General features: G+C 43.2%; 1 protein-coding gene across 1 annotated transcript in view; it reads right to left on the bottom strand.

Moving 5' to 3' along the window:
* Positions 1-24,048, bottom strand: part of LOC135511187 (storkhead-box protein 1-like) — a 52,050-nt gene extending 28,002 nt beyond the window's left edge. Inside the window, exon 1 of the mRNA XM_064932809.1 lies at positions 23,423-24,048. Within this exon, the coding sequence (XP_064788881.1) occupies positions 23,423-23,747 (325 nt within the window). The 5' untranslated portion in view covers positions 23,748-24,048. The remainder of the gene's footprint in view (positions 1-23,422) is intronic.
* Positions 24,049-24,431: the final 383 nt, after the last annotated feature.

Genomic DNA, 24,431 nt, shown 5'->3' with positions numbered 1-24,431 from the left:
CAGTGCTGTAACACACACACACACACACACACACACACACACACACACACACACACACACACACACACACACACACACACACACACACACACACACACACACACACACACACACACTGTTGTAAATGGTGCAGGAAGTCTGTTGTGATTTATATTACCACACCCTCCCAGGGCCTCTTCTTCTTTACCTTTGTGTCGTTGCTGGGTTTACAGAGCTCCCTGCCACACCCTTTAGTGTTTGTGTGAGTGTGAGTGTGAGTGTGAGTGTGTGTGTGTGTGTGTGTTTACGAGCAGAGTGTCTGTGTCTGCCACGGAGAACACAGATGTGGAGCCAGCAACACTAACAACAGACCCATAAAGACATTGAAAAGAGTCCTTCTACCAGCCAAGAACACACCAATGTCACCCCATCTCAGCCTGGCTCTCTGTTTGGCCCTTGGGTTCTTCTTTTCTCAAAGACTAAAGGGCGCATCTCAAACATCTGAGTGACTTCCTCTCCTTTACTTTTTTACTGATGTGAACGAGCTGGATAGCTGAAAGCAAAATCCCAGTAGAATTCATCCACCATACTGTTTTCACTAACCCTGTGTTTTCAGATGACATTGATACACTATTTCTTATTAAGAGTGCAAAAAAAGTGCAAGAAAGTGCAAAAAAAAGTGAAGCAGTAGGAACCATTGCTGGAATGTCCATCTACATCAGGGATGTTTTATTGATGTATTTTATTTCACCTTTTATTTAACCAGGTACGCCAGTTGAGAACACCTTTATTTAACCAGGTAGGCCAGTTGAGAACACCTTTATTTAACCAGGTAGGCCAGTTGAGAACACCTTTTATTTAACCAGGTACGCCAGTTGAGAACACCTTTATTTAACCAGGTAGGCCAGTTGAGAACACCTTTATTTAACCAGGTAGGCCAGTTGAGAACACCTTTATTTAACCAGGTACGCCAGTTGAGAACACCTTTATTTAACCAGGTAGGCCAGTTGAGAACACCTTTATTTAACCAGGTAGGCCAGTTGAGAACACCTTTATTTAACCAGGTAGGCCAGTAGAGAACACCTTTTATTTAACCAGGTACGCCAGTTGAGAACACCTTTATTTAACCAGGTAGGCCAGTTGAGAACACCTTTTATTTAACCAGGTAGGCCAGTTGAGAACACCTTTATTTAACCAGGTAGGCCAGTTGAGAACACCTTTATTTAACCAGGTAGACCAGTTGAGAACACCTTTTATTTAACCAGGTACGCCAGTTGAGAACACCTTTATTTAACCAGGTAGGCCAGTTGAGAACACCTTTATTTAACCAGGTAGACCAGTTGAGAACACCTTTTATTTAACCAGGTACGCCAGTTGAGAACACCTTTATTTAACCAGGTAGGCCAGTTGAGAACACCTTTATTTAACCAGGTAGACCAGTTGAGAACACCTTTTATTTAACCAGGTACGCCAGTTGAGAACACCTTTATTTAACCAGGTAGGCCAGTTGAGAACACCTTTATTTAACCAGGTAGGCCAGTTGAGAACACCTTTATTTAACCAGGTACGCCAGTTGAGAACACCTTTATTTAACCAGGTAGGCCAGTTGAGAACACCTTTATTTAACCAGGTAGGCCAGTTGAGAACACCTTTATTTAACCAGGTAGGCCAGTAGAGAACACCTTTTATTTAACCAGGTACGCCAGTTGAGAACACCTTTATTTAACCAGGTAGGCCAGTTGAGAACACCTTTTATTTAACCAGGTACGCCAGTTGAGAACACCTTTATTTAACCAGGTAGGCCAGTTGAGGACACCTTTTATTTAACCAGGTACGCCAGTTGAGAACACCTTTATTTAACCAGGTAGGCCAGTTGAGAACAAGTTCTCATTTACAACTGCGACCTGGCCAAGATAAACCAAAGCAGTGCGACACAAACAACAACACAGAGTTACATGGAATAAACAAGCGTACAGTCCATAACACAATAGAAAAAAAATAAAGTCTATATACAGTGTGTGCAAATGGCATGAGGAGGTATGGCAATAAATAGGCCAAAGTAGCAAAGTAATTACAATGTATCAGATTAACACTGGAGTGAAAGATGAGTGGATGATGATGAGCGGATGATGGTGTGTAAGTAGTGATACTGGTGTGCAAAAGAGCAGCAAAGTAAATAAAAACTATTTGGGGATGAGGTAGGTAGATTGGGTGTGCTATTAACAGATGGGCTATGTACAGCTGCAGTGATTGGTTAGCTGCTCAGATAGCTGATGTTTAAAGTTAGTGAGGGAAATGTAAGTCTCCAGCTTCAGCGATTTTTGCAATTCGTTCCAGTCACTGGCAGCAGAGAACTGGAAGGAAAGGTGGCCAAAGGAGGTGTTGGCTTTGGGGATGACCAGTGAGATATACCTGCTGGAGCACGTGCTACGGGTGGGTGTTGTTATCGTGACCAGTGAGCTGAGATAAGACAGAGCTTTACCTAGCAAAGACTTATAGATGACCTGGAGCCAGTGGGACTGGCGACGAATATGTAGCGAGGGCCAGACTAGAGCATACAGGTCGCAGTGGTGGGAGGTATGAGGCGCTTTGGTGACAAAACGGGTGGCACTGTGATAGACTTCATCCAATTTGCCGAGTAGAGTATTGGAAGCTATTTTGTAGATGACATCGCCAAAGTTGAGGATCGGTAGGATAGTCAGTTTTACTATGGTAAGTTTGGCGGCGTGAGTGAAGGAAGCTTTGTTGCGAAAAAGAAAACCGATTCTAGATTTTATTTTGGATTGGAGATGTTTAATATGAGTCTGGAAGGAGAGTTTACAGTCTAGCCAGACCTCTAGGTAGTTGTAGTTGTCCACATATGGGCAACTGGTGCCTTTTGAAGGCCCGCAGATCAATATATATAATTGATCTGTTGACAGGTAGAATAATAGAATACACAAGGTGAAATTTCGAAATTAGGTTGAATTGGTGAGAGGTGGTGAGCTGGTGAGAGGTGGTGAGCTGGTGAGAGGTGGTGAGCTGGTGAGAGGTGGTGAGAGGTTGTGAGCTTGTGAGAGGTTCACCACCTCTCACCAGCTCACCACCTCTCACCGGCTCACCTCCTCTCACCAGCTCACTACCTCTCACCAGCTCACTACCTCTCACCAGCTCCCAGGCTCACTACCTCTCACCAGCTCACCACCTCTCCACCTCTCACCAGCTCACTACCTCTCACCAGCTCACTACCTCTCACCAGCTCACTACCTCTCACCAGCCCACCACCTCTCCACCTCTCACCAGCTCACTACCTCTCCACATCTCACCAGCTCACCACCTCTCCACATCTCACCAGCTCACCACCTCTCACCAGCTCACCACCTCTCACCGGCTCTCCACCTCTCACCAGCTCACCACCTCTAACCAGCTCACCACCTCTCACCTCTCACCAGCTCACCACCTCTCTACCTCTCAACATCTCACCACCTCTCACCAGCTCAACACATCTCACCAGCTCACGACCTCTCACCAGCTCACCACCTATCACCAGCGCACTACCTCTCACCAGCTCACCCCCTCTCCACCTCTCACCACCTCTCACCAGCTCACCAGCTCACTAACTCTCACCAGCTCACCACCTATCACCAGCTCACCAACTCTCACCAGCTCACCACCTCTCACCAGCTCACCACCTCTCACCAGCTCACCACCTCTCACCACCTCTCACCAGCTCACCACCTCTCACCAGCTCACCACCTCTCACCAGCTCACCACCTCTAACCAGCTCACCACCTCTCACCAGCTCTCACCACCTCTCACCAGCTCACCAGCTCTCCACCTCTCACCACCTTTCCACCTCTCCACCTCTCACCAGCTCACTACCTCTCACCGGCTCACCACCTCTCACCGGCTCTCCACCTCTCACCAGCTCACCACCTCTAACCAGCTCACCACCTCTCACCAGCTCACCACCTCTCTACCTCTCACCATCTCACCACCTCTCACCAGCTCAACACATCTCACCAGCTCACGACCTCTCACCAGCTCACCACCTATCACCAGCGCACTACCTCTCACCAGCTCACCCCCTCTCCACCTCTCACCAGCTCACCAGCTCACTAACTCTCACCAGCTCACCACCTATCACCAGCTCACCAACTCTCACCAGCTCACCACCTCTCACCAGCTCACCACCTCTCACCAGCTCACCACCTCTCACCACCTCTCACCAGCTCACCACCTCTCACCAGCTCACCACCTCTCACCAGCTCACCACCTCTAACCAGCTCACCACCTCTCACCAGCTCTCACCACCTCTCACCAGCTCACCAGCTCTCCACCTCTCACCACCTCTCCACCTCTCACCACCTCTCACCAGCTCACCAGCTCTCCACCTCTCACCACCTTTCCACCTCTCACCACCTCTCACCAGCTCACCACCTCTCACCAACTCACTACCTCTGTTAAATAAGACACAGACTACACAGTGAGATCAGATGAACCTTCACCACAGGATGGAAAGGGGAAAGGTCATTAAAACAGCATACAGGGGCACTGGGGAGGGTGAGAGCCACCCAGATTGAATCCTAAGAAGGCCTTGCTGTCATGGAGAACACCAACAGACAGACAATGGGAGTTTGGGCATAGCCTATCTGTCAAACTGACAGAGACACCCACAGACAGCTTTGGCTATCTGAGAAAATAGTGAATAAACCAGACTAAAAGATTAGAAACCAGACTAAAAGATTAGAAAACAGACTATTTCTATGGATGCCTGACTCAAATGCTACATCCCTTTCAGATTCAAAACATCACTGAATCAAAGGAACATTTGAACTTTTGCCAAAAGTTAGGTCATTTTCTTTAGCAGCAGCTATTGGCTAGAGGCTAGTGGGAGAGAGCTAAAGAGAAAAATGAGAATTACATTTCCAGGGGAAACCACCATCACTATTTTTCTGAATGTGCCACTCTTGGCTGCAATGACATCACAGAAGTTGGTACATTTCACACAAGAGTTCTGAGTCGGAACAGAAGCACGCTTTGTTAGGAGTTCCATCACCATAGAAACACATAGAACTACGCCACACACTCTGACTTCAGGTCAGAAATCAGAAGGACCCAGTGGTAGAAAGAAAAAAGTCCCAAAACCAATACATTACTTTCATGTTTTGAAGTTTAAAAGATAGGAGTCTGTGAAGTGAACATCTAACCACGTTTGATGACCAAAGACCCAGACAAACAGACCCACTGTTGTATTGGGATGCCAAGGTTGCTTTATGGAATAAATAAGAACATTGTGTGAGAACTGAAAAAAAATGCATAATCGTGACATGGACACTCCCGTGCCTTCGGGATAAGAGCTGTGAAGATGCTGACCTAGTTAGACACCAACCCGCTGAGGGATGGTTTCCTGGACCTGGATTAAGTAAAGGTTGACTGTCCATTCGTTTACTCCAATTAGGGGACGGGTAATAGGGTTTGGGGAAAATAATAAAGGAAAATATATTCAAATATATACAGTAACAGTCAAAAGTTTGGACACACCTACTCATTCAACATCAACTTTTCAGAGGCGACTGCGTGAATCAGGCCTTCATGGTCGAATTGCTGCAAAGAAACTAATACTAAAGGACACCAAGAAGAAGAAGAGACTTGCTTGGGCCAAAAAACATGATCAATGGACCTTAGACCGGTGGAAATCTGTCCTTTGGTCTGATGAGTCCAAATTTGAGATTTTTGGTTCCAACCGCCGTGTCTTTGTGAGACGCAGAGTAGGTGAACAGATGATCTCCACGTGTGGTTCCCACCTTGAAGCATGGAGGAGGAGGTGTGGGGGTGCTTTGCTGGTGACATCGTCTGTGATTTATTTAGAATTCAAGGCACACTTTACCAGCATGGCTACCACAGCATTCTGCAGCGATACGCCATCCCATCTGGTTTGGGCTTAGTGGGACTATAATTTGTTTTTCAACAGGACAATGACCCAACACACCAGACTGTGTAAGGGCTATTTGACCAAGAAGGAGAGTGATGGAGAGCTGCATCAGATGACCTGGCCTCCACAATCACCCAACCTCAACCCAAATTTTTATTTTATTTTTTTATTTTACCTTTATTTAACCAGGCAAGTCAGTTAAGAACAAATTCTTATTTTCAATGAAGGCCTGGGAACAGTGGGTTAACTGCCTGTTCAGGGGCAGAACGACAGATTTTGTACCTTGTCAGCTCGGGGGTTTGAACTCTCAACCTTCCGGTTACTAGTCCAGCGCTCTAACCACTAGGCTACACTGCCGCCCCAAATGAGATAGTTTGGGTATGAGTTGGACCGCAGAGTGAAGGAAAAGCAGCCAACAAGTGCTCAGCATATGTGGGAACTCCTTCAAGACTGTTGGAAAAGCATTCCAAGTGAAGCTGGTTGAGAGAATGCCAAGAGTGTGCAAAGCTTTCATCAAGGCAAAGAGTGGCTACTTTGAATAATCTAAAATCTAAAATAAATGTAGATTTGTTTAACACTTTTTTGGTTACTACATGATTCCATATGTGCTATTTCATAGTTTTGATGTCTTCACTATTATTATACAATGTAGAAAATAGTCAAAGTAAAGAAAATCCCTTGAATGAGTAGGTGTGTCCAAACTTTTAACTGGTACTGTATATACAGTATTTACAAAAAATGTATATGGGGGATTGGAAAAGACACAGACATTGATGGAAGCCACAATCTATCTGCAATATTAAAGCTGATCTACCCGCTAAAAAAAGATATACAGTATATACAGTGCCTTGCGAAAGTATTCGGCCCCCTTGAACTTTGCGACCTTTTGCCACATTTCAGGCTTCAAACATAAAGATATAAAACTGTATTTTTTTGTGAAGAATCAACAACAAGTGGGACACAATCATGAAGTGGAACGACATTTATTGGATATTTCAAACTTTTTTAACAAATCAAAAACTGAAAAATTGGGCATGCAAAATTATTCAGCCCCTTTACTTTCAGTGCAGCAAACTCTCTCCAGAAGTTCAGTGAGGATCTCTGAATGATCCAATGTTGACCTAAATGACTAATGATGATAAATACAATCCACCTGTGTGTAATCAAGTCTCCGTATAAATGCACCTGCACTGTGATAGTCTCAGAGGTCCGTTAAAAGCGCAGAGAGCGTCATGAAGAACAAGGAACACACCAGGCAGGTCCGAGATACTGTTGTGAAGAAGTTTAAAGCCGGATTTGGATACAAAAATATTTCCTAAGCTTTAAACATCCCAAGGAGCACTGTGCAAGCGATAATATTGAAATGGAAGGAGTATCAGACCACTGCAAATCTACCAAGACCTGGCCGTCCCTCTAAACTTTCAGCTCATACAAGGAGAAGACTGATCAGAGATGCAGCCAAGAGGCCCATGATCACTCTGGATGAACTGCAGAGATCTACAGCTGAGGTGGGAGACTCTGTCCATAGGACAACAGTCAGTCGTATATTGCACAAATCTGGCCTTTATGGAAGAGTGACAAGAAGAAAGCCATTTCTTAAAGATATCCATAAAAAGTGTCGTTTAAAGTTTGCCACAAGCCACCTGAGAGACACACCAAACATGTGGAAGAAGGTGCTCTGTTCAAATGAAACAAAAATTGAACTTTTTGGCAACAATGCAAAACGTTATGTTTGGCGTAAAAGCAACACAGCTTATCACCCTGAACACACCATACCCACTGTCAAACATGGTGGTGGCAGCATCATGGTTTGGGCCTGCTTTTCTTCAGCAGGGACAGGGAAGATGGTTAAAATTGATGGGAAGATGGATGGAGCCAAATATAGGACCATTCTGGAAGAAAACCTGATGGAGTCTGGAAAAGACCTGAGACTGGGACGGAGATTTGTCTTCCAACAAGACAATGATCCAAAATATAAAGCAAAATCTACAATGGAATGGTTCAAAAATAAACATATCCAGGTGTTAGAATTGCCGAAGTCAAAGTCGAGACCTGAATCCAATCGAGAATCTGTGGAAAGAACTGAAAACTGCTGTTCACAAATGCTTTCCATCCAACCTCACTGAGCTCGAGCTGTTTTGCAAGGAGGAATGGGAAAAAATGTCAGTCTCTCGATGTGCAAAACTGATAGAGACATACCCCAAGCGACTTACAGCTGTAATCGCAGCAAAAGGTGGCGCTACAAAGTATTAACTTAAGGGGGCTGAATAATTTTGCACGCCCAAATTTTCAGTTTTTGATTTGTTAAAAAAGTTTGAAATATCCAATAAATGTCGTTCCACTTCATGATTGTGTCCCACTTGTTGTTGATTCTTCACAAAAATATACAGTTTTATATCTTTATGTTTGAAGCCTGAAATGTGGCAAAAGGTCGCAAAGTTCAAGGGGGCCAAATACTTTCGCAAGGCACTGTATATATATATATACAAACTAGAACATATCCTCATTCCTCACTGCATGGAGAGTTTCAGAAAATGGGCCAATAGTGACCAAAATCCTGACACTTCATTCCCCAAGCAATGAACCCTGTTATGTTCCTAGGAAGATGGAACCAGACACAGCAACCAGGTGTTAGACTGAAGACAGTAACGTAACAAAGATTAAAACCCCATTTTGTCCCAGTTCCCAAAGCGCTCACTATAACCCTAATACTCAGACAATGTTTAGATACCTCATCACTCTGATCCCAATTTGTAAGTCGCTCTGGATAAGAGCGTCTGCTAAATGACTTAAATGTAAAATGTAAATGATCCACTGACCATGGAGGCAGGTAGCAGAGAAAAACATTTTGACTACATTCTGACGTTTTTGGAATTAAATAGTGGGAGGAAGGTTGGCATTTGTTTACAAGCTATTATGCGATATGATAAGGGGTGGAGCATGGGTTAGGCCTAGTCGTTAAAATGGCATGTTATGGTTCTAAAGTGCCTCTGTCCTCTCTAGCATGGCCTCCTAGTGACCACCAAGCACTGAGGAATGCACAAGTCTTCCCTTCCCTGGGATGTGTTGAAGTTCCATGTGTTTCCAGCACGCTCCACCCAAAGAGCCTTAACCCCACTGAGAATGAGTGATGGTTCACACGCACACACAGGCACGCAGACGTGCGCGCACACGCACACACACAAACGCATACACTCTCTCACACCACACACACTTGCGCACACATACATGATCATGCTCGCACAAACAGGCACGCAGACACACACACACAAACATAAACGCATGTACACATGCACACACACACAGTCCTAACCTTACCCCTGGGAGAGATGGATGGTTTGCAGTACTCCCACCCTCTCTAATCAAGAGTGAGCTAGTGTGGCGGGTGGGTCATTGAGCCCAGATGAAACCCATTTCCTCTCTAGTCTAACCCAACATGAGCTACGGCAGATTCCTGGTCTTGTTACTGTGTGTATATGTAGGCTAGCAGACAGCCCTCTAATGCTCCAACCAACTGAGCCATCAGAACCAAAGACAAAAAACTGTATTTTTCAAAACATTCTTAATTCATAATCTGATAATATCAAGCTGTGTTTTTATCTCTGTGATCAGTGTTTATGAAGTTAAGACAACCTCCCATCAGGAAGTTGATGCTTCAATAATACCAGAAATACTGCAATATTACATCACCCGAGAACCTGTCCTTAGTGCTGAGTGATTCGTGCTTTTTGAGGTCGGTTTGGATTCGGTTCGATTATTAAAAAATAATAACGGTTTCTATTTTGATGCTTTTTTTTACATTAAATGCACAATGCATTATGTGCATCTGCTTATCACTTCAATACACTTCAATACAGATGCACCAATATGACATTTTTGGCCGATACCGATATCCGTTATTTTCCTTGCCAAAAAGCCTGATACCGTTAACCAATATTACAAATTTTAGCAGCCTTTTAAGTATTCTAGTACAGTTAAATAGTTGAAACACACACCACACTGACCAACAAGTTATTTTGTTGGCATTTACGTATGTCCCCATTACCAGTAAAACATAATCAAAACCAATTTCTTTCACTTACTTGCTGTGCTGTTTCGTTGTAAATTTGTTCAGTCGTTTCATTCTCAACCAGGATTTCATCATACAGTACATGCCAAGCAGTGAAGTCCATGGCCTCTTCTGTGGTGGGTCCTCTTCGTCGGTGTTCACTGTCACTGTGTCCGTTTCCATCTTGTCCAGCTGTGTCTGTAACATTTCACGTAAACCCTTTCTTGTCTGCATTAAAGTAGCGGTCCTTGTACCTAGCATCAAGCATGGAAGTAGCGGTCCTTGTACCTAGCGTCGAGCATGGAAGTAGTGGTCCTTGTACCTAGCATCGAGCATGGAAGTAGCAGTCCTTGTACCTAGCATCGAGCATGGAAGTAGCAGTCCTTGTACCTAGCGTCGAGCATGGAAGTAGTGATCCTTGTACCTAGCGTCGAGCATGGTAGTAGCGGTCTTTGTACCTAGCATCGAGCATGGAAGTAGTGGTCCTTGTACCTAGCATTGAGCATGGTGGCGACAGGGTAAAGAGGCTCAGAGAGAATGCCACCGAATCGCTTGTTCACAGCCTCTAGTAGAGTACTTTTGCAAGTTTAACCCCACAGTCTGTGTCTGCAGTTTTGTTGAGCAGGTGTTTCAATGCTACGACAGAGGGTATCACGTCTGCAGCAGACGGAGTTGATGAGCTTATTTCTCCAGTCAGTTGTTCGAATGGAGCTAGCTTGTGTGTTCATGTTTCCGAGTTTAAAACATGTTCTCAAATGCTATTGAAATGGCAGCAGCGGTATGAGAACCAGCACATTCTTTAGCATGCAATATGGCTTTCCTCAGTATGAAATCCTCGTCTACCCACTGTGCTGTCAGGCTCAGCATGCTCATTGGGCTGACATCGCTGGTCCAGATGTCAGTCGTGAAGCTAATAGCAGTGACGCCCATAGCAAGTAGCTCATGGATGTGCGCTTCAAGAATACTGTGTAACTCCGGTAGCACAACATCTGAAAAATAGCGCCTACTTGGTAGTGTGTACCGGGGCTCGAGGTGCTCGAGGTGCTCGACCAGTCGGCGAAAGCCAACATCATCCACGACAGAGAACGGTTGATTGTCAAGGGCAATGAATTCCATTATCTTTGCGTTAATGGATTTCGCCTTTGATTGTCTCGCTGAAATTGTCTTACTCTTTCAAATGACTGCTCGTCTTGAACTTGTTTAGTTGTTGGAGGTTAGTTTTTTTCTGCTTTTGTTCTATAAGTAGTCGCTGAACGTCTGGGGGTGATGCACTTTCAAATGAGTAATTAGGTTTGTGGTATTGAAAGATTTCACTTTCTCCCCTCCCCGGGAAATAATAGCAACACAAACGTCGCATTTGGCCTTTTTGTTATCTTCCTTTGAAACTTCCAGATAGATCCACACAGTAGACATTGTGGGCGAGGTTAGGAATGATGTGTTGCATGTGTAGCGCAATATTTTTTGTGACGTCGTTACGTCATCTACCTACGTTATATAGGTATGCATGTCAGCTTTGACATGGGTTTTGTACATTGGGATTAATCTAGACATCAGGCCGATGCCGATGTTGCCATTATTAGCTAATATTGGTCCGATACCGATATGCTTACCGATATATTGTGCATCCCTACTTATTAACCATCATTTCTTCACATTATTTTACTTTATTAAAATATTTCAGTTGTTTAATTTGTTTTTTGACTTTATTATTATTATTATTATTTCATTCCAAGTCATCATCATCTCATCTCTATAGAGCTGCTGCCTGACAAAAGCAATACTTTTGTGATTCTTCAAAGTAAATAATACATAGTTTTATTACTGCTGAATACCAACCTTTATTCACTTAGATCATATATTTTCAGGTAGAGATACCTCGCGAAGCAACTGCCCTCTTCATCTATTTTCTGTCTCTTCTGTCCCACTCAGTGTCTGCTCCGCACTAACCCAACATAGCAGGCGTAATAGAAACACACAGACCGGACAAGTAGGCACGCAATGGATTATGGTCATTGTAGTTAATTACCATGTTTGACACTAATCTATGTAGAATATCGGCCTGTTGGAAACAACTCCCTACTACACTGTATAGTTCGGGCTTGATCTGATTTATCTCTAGAGAAACTGCACATTGAGCTCACAGAAAATAACTAAATGGAATTCAAATAATTGAACCGACATCGGTCAATTAGTTGTTTAAAAAACAAAAAATAAGAGGATTATCGGTTGATAGCAGTACCTGTCCTCCATCTCTGAACAGCAGTGAGAGAATGTTAAAATCGAATAAAAGCAGTCGACACACACACGCACGCACACACACACTTACGCACACATGCACACACCCACACACCCGCCAGTGTGAATAAGCTGAGGGGTGCTGGTTGATGTGGTATTGTTGGCTGTGATCCAGTGCTGTGGGTAAACTCTCCAGGTCAATAAATGGGCCAGTCTGTGTGATTCTCACCTAGGGAGAGTTTCCTGCTGAATGGGAAGAGGATGTAGCTAACAAACGATCAGGGACAAAGACAGAAGCACACACAGCTAGAGAGTCTCACAGCGAGGGGTCACGTTAGAGAATGGAGGGCGAGGTTGTCGCCTCTCTGGACTCATAACAAGCAACTGAGGAAATAGCTATCAAGACACCACACACACTGTCATGCACACACACTGTTTCCTTTCTCCATTTCTCACACTATGGGTCTCCATGACCAGGACAGAGATAAAGTCAGATAGCGAGAGAGAGAGACAGACACAGACAGATGGATGGACATGTTTACGGACATATTCAATCAATACTTATCCCAGTCTGCTGTTCCCATATGCTTCAAGATGGCCACCATTGTTCCTGTTCCCAAGAAAGCAATAAGCTTGAGACCCCGGGGCTCGATCCCGCCCTGTGCAACTGGGTCCTGGACTTTCTGACGGGCCGGCCCCAGGTGGTGAATGTAGGAAGAAACATCTCCACTCCGCTGATCCTCAACACTGTGGCCCCACAAGGGGACGTTCTCAGCCCCCTCCTGTACTCCCTGTTTACCCACAACTGCGTGGCCATGCACGCCTCCAACTCAATCATCACGTTTGCAGGCGACCCAACAGTGGTAGGCTTGATTACCAACAACGGCGAGACGGCCTACAGGGAGGAGGAGAGGGCCCTCGGAGTGTGGTGTCAGGACAATAACCTCTCATTCAATGTCAGCAAAACAAAAGAGATGATCGTGGATTTCAGGAAACTGCAAAGGGAGCACCCCCATCTCCACTTCGACAGGACAGCAGTGGAGAATGTGGAAAGTTCCTCTGTGTACATATCACCGACAAACTGAAATGGTCCATGCACACAGACAGTGTAGTGAAATAGGCACAACCGTGCCTCTTCAACCTCAGGAGCCTGAAAAAATGTGGCTTGTCACCTAAAACCCTCACTAACTTCTATAGGTGCACAATTGAGAGCATCCTGTCGGGCTGTATCACCGCCTGGTACGGCAACTGCACCGTCCACAACCGCAAGGCTCTCCAGAGGGTGGTGCGGTCTGCACAACGCATCACCAGGGGCAAACTACCTGCCCTCCAGGACACCTACAACACACAATGTCACAGGAAGGCAAAAAAAGATCCTCAAGGACAACAACCACCTGAGCCACCGCCTATTCACCCCGCTATCATCCAGAAGGCGAGGTCAGTACAGGTGCATCAAAGCGGGGACCGAGAGACTGAAAAACAGCTTCTATCTCAAGGCCATCAGATTGTTAAACAGCCACCATCAGCACAGAGAGGCTGCTGCCTACCTACAGACTTGATATCATTGACCACTTTAATAAATGGAACACTAGTCACTTTAATAATGCTGCTTTAATAATGTTTACATATCTTGCATTACTCATCTCATATGTACATACTGTATACTGTATCCTTCACTATCTATTCTTTACTATCTATTGCATCTTAGCCGCTCTGTCACTGCTCATCCATATATTTTATACTTACAGTTGAAGTCGGAAGTTTACATACACTTAGGTTAGAGTCATTAAAACCCATTTCTCAACCACTACAAATTTCTTGTTAACAAACTATAGTTTTAGCAAGTTGGTTAGGACATCTACTTTGTGCATGACAGTCATTTTTCCAACAATCTTTTACAGACAGATATTTTCAGTTATAATTCACTGTTTTACAATTCCAGTGGGTCAGAAGTTTACATACACTAAGTTGACTGTGCCTGTAAGTTGACTGTGCCTTTCCTCTAGAGATGAACGTACTTTAGTGCGAAAACTGCAAATCAATCCCAGAACAACAGCAAAGGACATTGTGAAGGAAACAGGTACAAAAGTATCTATATCCACAGTAAAACGAGTCCTATATCGACATAACCTGAAAGGCCGCTCAGCAAGGAAGAAGCCACTGCTCCAAAACCGCCATAAAAAAAGCCAGACTACGTTTTGCAACTGCACATGGGGACAAACATCGTTTTGGAGAAATGTCCTCTGGTCTGATGAGGAAAAAGGAGGAAAAAAGGGGAGGCTTGCAAGCTGAGGAACACCATCCCAAACGTGAAGCACGGAGGTGGCAGAATCATGTTGTGGTGGTGCTTTGCTGTAGGAGGGACTGGTGCACTTCACAAAATAGATGGCATCATGAGGTTTGAAAATTATGTGGATATATTGAAGCAACATCTCAAGACATCAGTCAGGAAGTTAAAGCTTGGTCACAAATGGGTCTTCCAAATGGGCAATAACCCCAAGCAGACTTCCAACGTTGTGTCAAAATGGCCTAAGAACAACAAAGTCAATGTATTGGAGTGGCCATCACAAAGCCCTGACCTCAATACTATAGAAAATGTGTGAGCAGAACTGAAAAAGCATGTGCGATCAAGGAGGCCTACAAACCTGACTCGGTTACACTAGCTCTGGCAGGAGGAATTCACCCAACTTATTGTGGGAAGCTTGTGGAAGGCTACCCAAAATGTTTGACCCAATGTTTGACCCAAGTTAAACAATTTAAAGGCAATGCTACCAAATACTAATTGAGTGTATGTAAACTTCTGACCCACTGGGAATGTGATGAAATAAATAAAAGCTGAAATAAATCATTCTCTCTTCTATTATTCTGACATTTCACATTCTTAAATTAAATTGGTGATCCTAACTGACATAAAACAGGGAATATTTACCGGGATTAAATGTCAGGAATTGTGAAAAACTGAGTTTAAATGTATTTGGCTAAGGTGTATGTAAACTTCCGACTTCAACTGTATATATTCTTATCCCATTCCTTTACTAGATTGTGTGTATTAGGTTTTGTTGTGGAATTTGTTAGATATTAAGTTTGTTGTGAAATGGTTAGATATTACCTGTTAGATACTGCTGTCAGATCTAGAAGCAGAAGCATTTTGATTCACTCACAATAACATCTGCTAACCATGTGTATGTGACCAATAAAATGTGATTTGATTTGACACAGATAGACACACAGACAGTGTGTTTGGTTACCTCTAAAAAAACATTCTTCTGGTGCTATTGGTGGGAATCAGATCCAGGTCGACTCCATGAGAGACATAGATCCAGTCATACAAACCTCAGGGTGCCTCTGGGTTCAAATGTCAAACAGCATCCATATACGGTCACACTGGACTGGTTGCACAAAAGATGAAGCTTCATAACGAGGCCTATTTTCAGTGTCAGAACTCCACTGGCCCAGCCAGTCTGGCTGAATCTGGATGGAACAACAGGGAATAGCTAGGCCTGTTCTGACAACTCCTGGAGGAAAATGGTATGTGCTACTTCATTCACATTTCAACGTTAAGAATCGTCCTCAGGGTGCTTGAACGTTAGAGAAGCCATGCCAAGCTAAGCCCGACCAACCTTATGTTGCATGCTGTGTTGAATGAACAGCCACGGCCACTTGAAATAACATGTAGTTTGGAGCTCATCAACCCTCATCTCCACTCAGGAACACTCCCCCTGCACTGTACTAATGGGAGAGAGTGTGCTCTGCTACAGGCATTGATGGAGGCTGAACTGGGCCTCCTCTGTGTGCGAAAAACACCTAGAAACAAAGCTTGTGCAGAAACACAGAGCGCTTCTTCAGTATATAAGGAACACCTAGAAATAAAGCTTGTGCAGAAACACAGAGCGCTTCTTCAGTATATAAGGAACACCTAGAAATAAAGCTTGTGCAGAGACACAGAGCGCTTCTTCAGTATATAAGGAACACCTAGAAATAAAGCTTGTGCAGAGAAACAGAGCGCTTCTTCAGTATATAAGGAACACCTAGAAATAAAGCTTGTGCAGAGACACAGAGCGCTTCTTCAGCATATAAGGAACACCTAGAAATAAAGCTTGTGCAGAGAAACAGAGCGCTTCTTTAGTATATAAGGAACACCTAGAAATAAAGCTTGTGCAGAGACAGAGCGCTTCTTCAGTATATAAGGAACACCTAGAAATAAAGCTTGTGCAGAGAAACAGAGCGCTTCTTCAGTATATAAGGAACACCTAGAAATAAAGCTTGTGCAGAGACACAGAGCGCTTCTTCAGTATATAAGGAACACCTAGAAATAAAGCTTGTGCAGAGAAACAGAGCGCTTCTTCAGTATATAAGGAACACCTAGAAATAAAGCTTGTGCAGAGACACAGAGCGCTTCTTCAGTATATAAGGAACACCTAGAAATAAAGCTTGTGCAGAGACACAGAGCGCTTCTTCAGTATATAAGGAACACCTAGAAATAAAGCTTGTGCAGAGACACAGAGCGCTTCTTCAGTATATAAGGAACACCTAGAAATAAAGCTTGTGCAGATACACAGAGCGCTTCTTCAGTATATAAGGAACACCTAGAAATAAAGCACACACAGAAGTGTAAGTATGGAACACCTGGAGACGCTGAGATTATGTGAGACCCCTGTTAAGCCCGGTGATCCCGCGGGGGCTAGTTAGCCCAGAGGTCACAACCTTTGACCTTAGCCAGTTGATCATGACAAGCTGGCCGTTCAACACCCCACCGCGCACACACTTTCTCTCTCTCACACACACACACCAGAACAACAAGGTGGACAGTTTAACCCCAGTAAGTCCCAGTGAGGGGATGTTGTGGCTAATAAACTAACATCTGGGAGAGTTACAACCATTAGTTGAGCTCTGAGACTCGGACCAAAAAACCCAATGAAATCAGACTCCCTATGTCTTAAAGTGTACAAACACTTTCATATCCAAGATGTGAAGGAGGAAAACACGTTGTCTGTATTGAGATCAGGATTCAAGAGGGAAGCATTTGAGAAATGGGCTGGAAGCAATGTATACAGTTGTGTTGCACGTATACCCTCTCACCATGTCAAGTTATAGGTCGAACACAATATTTCTCCAATTACTTTTTTCTTTATCTATTTTTTATTTTAAAAAGGTATAATAAATTCACAACACATTCTAATTTGTTGAGAAGAGTTTCATTAAAACAAATGCTTAAATTGAAAGCTCCACGTTTAAAATCAATACCACATCACTGACAGTGACAACATCCAGTCTCTTGTTGCCCATGATGGTGGAAGAGGAGGGCTCAATTGTGTAGGAGGACACAGGATACCTCATTACACCACAGGACGACTCAGCATAAATGTTTTACCCTGCGTATCCCTCCGCCTGACTGAGCCTACATACCAGGAACTATATCCACAGCGAGTTTGCATCCAAAATGGCACCCTATTCCCTACATAGTGTTCTACTTTTGACAAGAGACGTATGAGCCCTGAACAAAAGTACTACACTATAGAAAATAGAGTGCCATTTAGGATGAATTTTATCCTTCTCAATTATGCAAAGGCAGCTAACAGACATTTTGATGGTTGAGGGAAGCCTCCTATTTCACCTGTGGAGAAGTGGAACAATAACTATATCCTTCCACAGTGGAGACCCGTCATTCAGACAGAGCCCCACCTGTTTTGAGCCCCACATTTTTTGGGTAGGAGGCTTTCCTGTTTTGCATGTTATTTTGGCATTACTAGGTGTCACATATCAGTTTGCAAACAATGTAAAACAAATATATCATTGAGTTAATAAAGCTGCATACAAACTAGGTCTCTTTTTTGTTTTCTTGAGTAAGGCAGCTCCAAAATGCAGGTGTTTCAGCCTAGCTCAGTGCTTTCTGTGTGATGGGGCAAGCCGGCAGAAAATATGGAGCATTGCGCCGTGATTGGCTCAGTGTTCTGTCACTCATGGGGACACTACTTCACCGCCAAGGGTAGAGATAGAAATTTCAAGCCCCTGGGGTGCTGCCATAGAGTTACATTAGAAGTGCGCATCCAAGAAGGCTCAAGGTCATTGGCCACAGATAAAGTGATGTCAAATCATGTTATATGTACAGTAGCTTTGATTGGACATCATACTTTCAAAATCTTAGCTATCAGTCATCATCATGAATCAAGTCGACAATCTACTGGCAAATTATTTTTAATCCTTGTCATGTGGAGATAAATAATGAAGAGAAATTATAGACAAAACATATCGGTGCTCATCGGCCATTGAACAAACATTACACAACAAGTTGGAAATAGTAAATTCAACAATGAGTGGGTTGGACAGAATCAGTGGCTAACTGCAAGCATTGAAAAGCAATCATTAGCCTGCTATTCAGTGGACTGTCTGTATGGTCGCAAGTCCAAGATTAAGGGTCTCTTTTCCTAGTTAAAAAATTATAAACATTCAACATTGGCCATGCTGTCAATAAAGCATGATTTTTGCCTCGCTCAAAACAACTGTTAACTCGGAACTGAAAAATCTGACTTTAGTGAGTTCAAGACAACTGGGAACTCGGGAAAAACGAGCTACGACTGGGAAAATACATTTTGAACTTTCATCCAACTCTGAACTCTGACCTCTTTCTAGAACTACGGCCTGAAGATCACTGACGTCATCATGATTCAGCCTTGTTTTTTTCAGAGTGCCCAAATCCAGAGATTGCCAGACTTTGATGACAAAGTTTGATGACTCAACCTGTTCAAGTGAGCACAGCACAACAAGGTGAGTCCAAAAATGTATCCTATGCTGCTACATAAATTATGTAATATGCTAGGGAGATATGTATACTGTAGCTAAGAAAGTAATACTAAGGGTATGTTGTGTAGTAAGATGTTTGTATCACATGTGCCTCACTCTAATAATTTGGTCTATCTTCACCTCTTAATTTCGTCTACTGTTCTGACTTGGTGGGGCACATGTGGCCTAAAACCTGTTTTTGAGAAATGTAATCATCGAATATTGTAAGAGCTTTCATTGTCTGCTTATATGCCCCCTTTATTTATACTAAAGTTCTGACTTGGTGTACCGGGAGTACATTGTAAGAATGGCCCATGTTCTGAATTATGTCACTGTACACTTCAAAAGTGCTGAACAAATAGTTATATTGAGTACGTCTGTCCTAGCTCGCTCATTAATGTCTTAATCGAAATTACGGATTGCCTCTTATGTGCTTGTAGTCCCCTTATGCCATAGTTTGTACATCTCAATTATCAGTAGAAACCACATATTTTTAAGCAAGTCAGCCATATCAACTATGTTTTTTTAAAGGCAGTAAATGAGGCTGAATGAACTGTTTCTCTGCCAGACAAGGCTCCGCTGATTGCCAGGTGTAGCAGTGGTAAGATGTTGAGACTGCTGTTGGGACAGCTTTATGTAGGTCCTAACAGTTTGTCGACACAGTTTGTCACTGTTATAGTGCAATTAATGTATCGTTTAGTGTTGCGTTGTGTAGTGGCTTTGCTGGCATGCATACCATATATTTTTTCTGCCCCACCAAGATGTACATGCTAAAATCACTCCGATCCCTCCATGACAAGGCTATTAAGACATAAGACTCTGATTAACAGTACAGTTACACCAAATTCTATTTATATGGTGTACTGGCACCATTCTCTCAAAATACCTTCTTCCCCACAACTTCATATCTTAACTTTAATACAGTTTAGGATCCCTGAGGTCTAGCTAACACCAGCTCTAGCCACTCTTCAGCACTCTCCGGAAGTTCTGTTCTAGTAAATATAGATGTCCATTACATCAATCATTCACCCGAATGATCTAGACTAGTGTTGTTCTCTAAAGCATCAAACACTGCAGACTAGCCTATATCTCATCCTTATCCAATTTCAAATGTTTTAACAATCTTTATTCAACAACTCTATTAAAACCCTCTACAGATTTTGTACCCCTTGGAAAGAAAAACCTCATGATTTCATACGCCTCTAGCCTGAATCTATGAAAGAGAGAGAGAGAGAGAGAGACAGAGAGAGAGACAGAGAGAGACAGAGAGAGAGAGCGAGAGGGAGAGAGGGAGAGAGACAAACAGACAGACAGAGAAAGATGGAGAGATATGACATTTGAAATGTCTTTCTTCTTTTGGAACTTTTGTGAGTGTAATGTTTACTGTTCATTTTTTATTATTTATTTCACTTTTGTTCATTATCTATTTCAATTGCTTTGACAATGTTAACATATGTTTCACATGCCAATAAAGCCCCATAAATTGAATTGGGTGGGAAAGAGAGCGAGAGATTCCAGTGTAAGAGGTCAACTCCAGTACCAGGGGGCCCATTCCCAGAAAGGCATAACAACAGAGCCTGTTCATCCTCCTAGTCTCACAATCCACCACGTCTCCTCATCATTCCTTCACCCAGCGTCTCCCTCACCTCATCCCCTCTAAACACCCCACCTCCTCAATTCCATTCCACTGCAACCAGCCACCCCAAGCCCCTTATCTCCTCACCCATTCCCCTTCATCGTCCCCCCCCTCACTCTCTTCCTATCCTCCTCTCTCCCCTCATCCAAAGAGTGTCGGCCCCATGAACCATCAGTCTTCTCCCTCCATTAGCACTGACACAGTGATAATCAGACAGACAAAATGAGGAAACTAACGCAGTCTTATAAATGACTGTGCTCATAGTCTCTATCTATCTCTCAATTCAAAGGGCTTTATTGGCATGGGTAACATATGTTTACATTGCTAAAGCAACTGAAATTAACAATAAACAAAATTTAAATGAACAGTAAATGAACAGTAAACATTACACTCATAAAAGTTTTAAAAGACATTTGAAATTTTATATTATTGGCTATGTAACAGTGTTGTAACAATGTGAAAGTAGTTGAAGTATGAAAGGGAAATAATAAACAGTTGGTGTTTGTGCTCCCTGTTTGGGTTCTCTCTCTCTCTCTCTGACAGTTCAGCATATCAATTTCTACCTCTCCCTCCTTCCCTCTCAACCCCCTCACCTCTCCACCTCCCCCCTCACGACCTCCGTCCTGCCCTCTCACCTTCACCTCTCTCCACCTCCGTCCTTTCCTCTCCACCTCTCCTTCACTCCTCCCTACCCTTCCCTCTTCCCTTCCCTCTCCCTACCCTTCCCTCCTTCCTTCTCCACCTTTCCCTCCTTCCCTTCCCTCTCCACTTCTCCCTCCTTCACTCCTCCCTACCCTACCCTCTCGACCTCTCCCTCCATCTCCCCTTGTGTGGTTTTCTCTCCCTTTTCCTCTAATTCCTGTCCTCTACCTCTCTCCACACAGTGCACCTTGACATACAGACTGAAATGGGGAACAGCTCTGAAGCACACACACACTTCTGACCTGTGACCTGCCACCTGACCATGTGTCCAAGGCCAACAAAGCAGGCTGTATTGAAAGTGACTATACTTTGTGTGTGGGTGTGTGTTTTGGACCTGCATGCTGCATAAACCTTGTTTCAAATCTCTCAATTCAATTCAAGGGCTTTATTGGCATGGGAAACATATGTTTTTTTCTCTCTCTCTCTCGTATCTTCTGAGCTTACCATAATTAGGTGTAAAAATCCACACAGAGCTGTCATTTACACCTACTAGAACAAGTCTTCACTGACATTGTACAAGCCACGAGATCATGTTGTCATAGATACGGTATGGATGTTGCACAATATAGCTGCCTGAAAAGGATCAAATGATAGCTTTCTGAAACTCATAAGGGCTTTTTGAATATTGACAAATTGCAAATAATTACAAAATTAGATTTCAACACCTGTTGTTCATTTAATTTGGCTACCTAGTTAGTTTTTACACCAATGTGCACACTGTCCACAAAATGAAGTGGAGACTGAGCTGCACTTCCTGATCTCCTGACAGATGTATGACCATATTAGAGACACATATTTCCCTCAGATTACAGTCTCACAAAGAATTCGAAAACAAATCCAATTTTGATAAACTCCCATTTCTATTAGGTGAAATACCATAGTGTGCCATCACAGAAGCAATATTTGTGACCTGTTGCCACAAGAAAAAGGCAACCAGTAAAGCACAAACACCATTGTAAATACAACCCATATTTGTTTATTTATTTTCTCTTTTGTACTTATTATTACAAAACTGTATATAGCCATATGACATTTGAAATGTCTCTATTCTTTTGAAACTTTTGTGAGTGTAATGTTTACTGTTCATTTCTGAATTGTTATTTAACTTTTGTTTATGATCTATTTCCCTTGCTTTGGCAATGTAAACATGTGTTTCCCATGCCTATAAAGCCCCTTTAAATTGAATTGAGCAGAAGAAGAGAGAGAGGTCCAATTGTGGTTGCCAAACAGACAGAACCTGTCAACATGAAAGACAACACTGACTGGTCAGTCTAAAATATGTGTAAGACCACCAGGCAAATGTTTGAGCAAGCCGATGTTTACTGGACATCGCCTCTGAAGCTTTGTGACAACGCCAATAGATAGTTTACCAAGGCCTGCATTTGAAAGCTTTGACTTCTACACTAATCACCACATGAATGAAACAGGCACGGTATGTAGGCCTAGACTTGAACATCCTCTAGTACTGAAGACAACATTCTCTTTTTGTTGGATAATGTTATATCACAAAAAAAAAATGGTAGGCCAGGCCTATTTCTTATCATGTTAATAGACCTACTGAGTAATACCCCTCTAAATACAGTATTGAGGACCAATAGCCTAGCTGCATCATATAATATAGAATGTAATAAAATAACCTTAGGCTATCTTTTCTACAGGGACTATGAGCAATACATGCTCAATCTCAATGTTGCTCTTCACGTGTCCAGTGCAATAAGCTTTGAAAAAAGTATCAATTCTTCAGGAACATCGCAACTAAAAAAGGCTGACCCGAAGACAGGATCAGATCACATGTCATCGACATTTTCTCAGGCTTTTATTTTCATTATCTTACAAATTTTCTCTCTCGAGGCTGCTAAGTGCTGTGTAAACAAAGCATTTCCCAAAGAGTCCCTAGAAATTCTGGTGAATGGGGATTCAAGTCCATACTTAACAATACCTAAACCCATTATGGGGTTTGATAATTTCTCATTAAATAATATTCTAATTTATTGTGTGCCAAGATGGCAATGAGCATTCCATTATTTATTGTTGCACGGGCAGCATGTTTTCTCAGACATGTCCATAAAAATAAACACATTAAAACAACTATAAATAGTGACATTAGAATAATCATTCGTGTACATACCGACTGCTTTGATGACAAACCCTTTGGGTGACCTCAGCGCTCGGCGCATCCAAGCTTCCCTCAGCACCTCTAGGTTGTTGGCATTCCCATGGACGAACAATACCAAATTCTCCATCCATCCTTGAAAGTAAACTTCAGCTATAGCTTTCACAAGTCTTTTATTCCAAAAACTGCGCAGATTTTGCGCTTTAAAATCGGCAAAAATCTCCTGGCCGCTTGCAGCCTTGTATTTCTCTCCACCGGTGGCTCTCGAGCTCTCCTCGTCCTTGCCGAAGACCAGCGCGAGCGAGGCGGTCGACAGTTGGACGACCCGTTGTTGTGACATTTTCGTTATCTCGGATTTGCGCGATTCCAGGTGAGAAATATCATGCTACAGACACTATCAAAAAATTGAAGCTCTTCTTCCAACTCGTAAAGTGATGCTATTCCACCATACTCTCATTGGACCGCTAGAATTTGTAAAACATTCCGACAGTGGCTGTGAGCTGTGCCTGTAATTTAGCGGAGCGCAGACTGGTGTAGTTTCTCCTGCTTCCAAGGTAACCAGTGGTGACACTGGCAGAGGAGGCGGAGGGATGCTGATAATCAGCTAGTTGTGACAGGGCCAGTGGCGACCCGTCATTCAAGGCAGGCAACACATATTTAGCATTAATAACGTGTCACATATCAGTTTTCAAACAATGTAAAAAAAAATATATATATATCACTGAGTTAATAAAGCTGCATACAAACATTCTCTTTTTTGTTTTCTTGAGTAAGGCAGCTCCAAAATGCAGGTGTTTCAGCTTAGCTCAGTGCTTTCTGTGGCGGTGGGGCAAGCCAGCAGAAAATATGGAGCGTTGCGCTGTGATTGGCTCAGTGTTCTGTCACGAATGGGGACACTACGTCACCGCCAAGTCTAAGGGTAGGGCTAGACAATTTTAGACCCTTGGTTGCTGCCATAGAGTTACATTAGAAGTGCCCATCCAAGAAGGCTCAAGGTCACTGTCCACAGATAAAATTACAAAAA

Source organism: Oncorhynchus masou, chromosome 23 (assembly GCF_036934945.1).
Source record: "Oncorhynchus masou masou isolate Uvic2021 chromosome 23, UVic_Omas_1.1, whole genome shotgun sequence".
Lineage (NCBI taxonomy): Eukaryota > Metazoa > Chordata > Actinopteri > Salmoniformes > Salmonidae > Oncorhynchus > Oncorhynchus masou.
The sequence above is the reverse complement of the archived record's forward strand: the minus strand, read 5'-3'. Positions and strand labels throughout refer to the sequence as shown.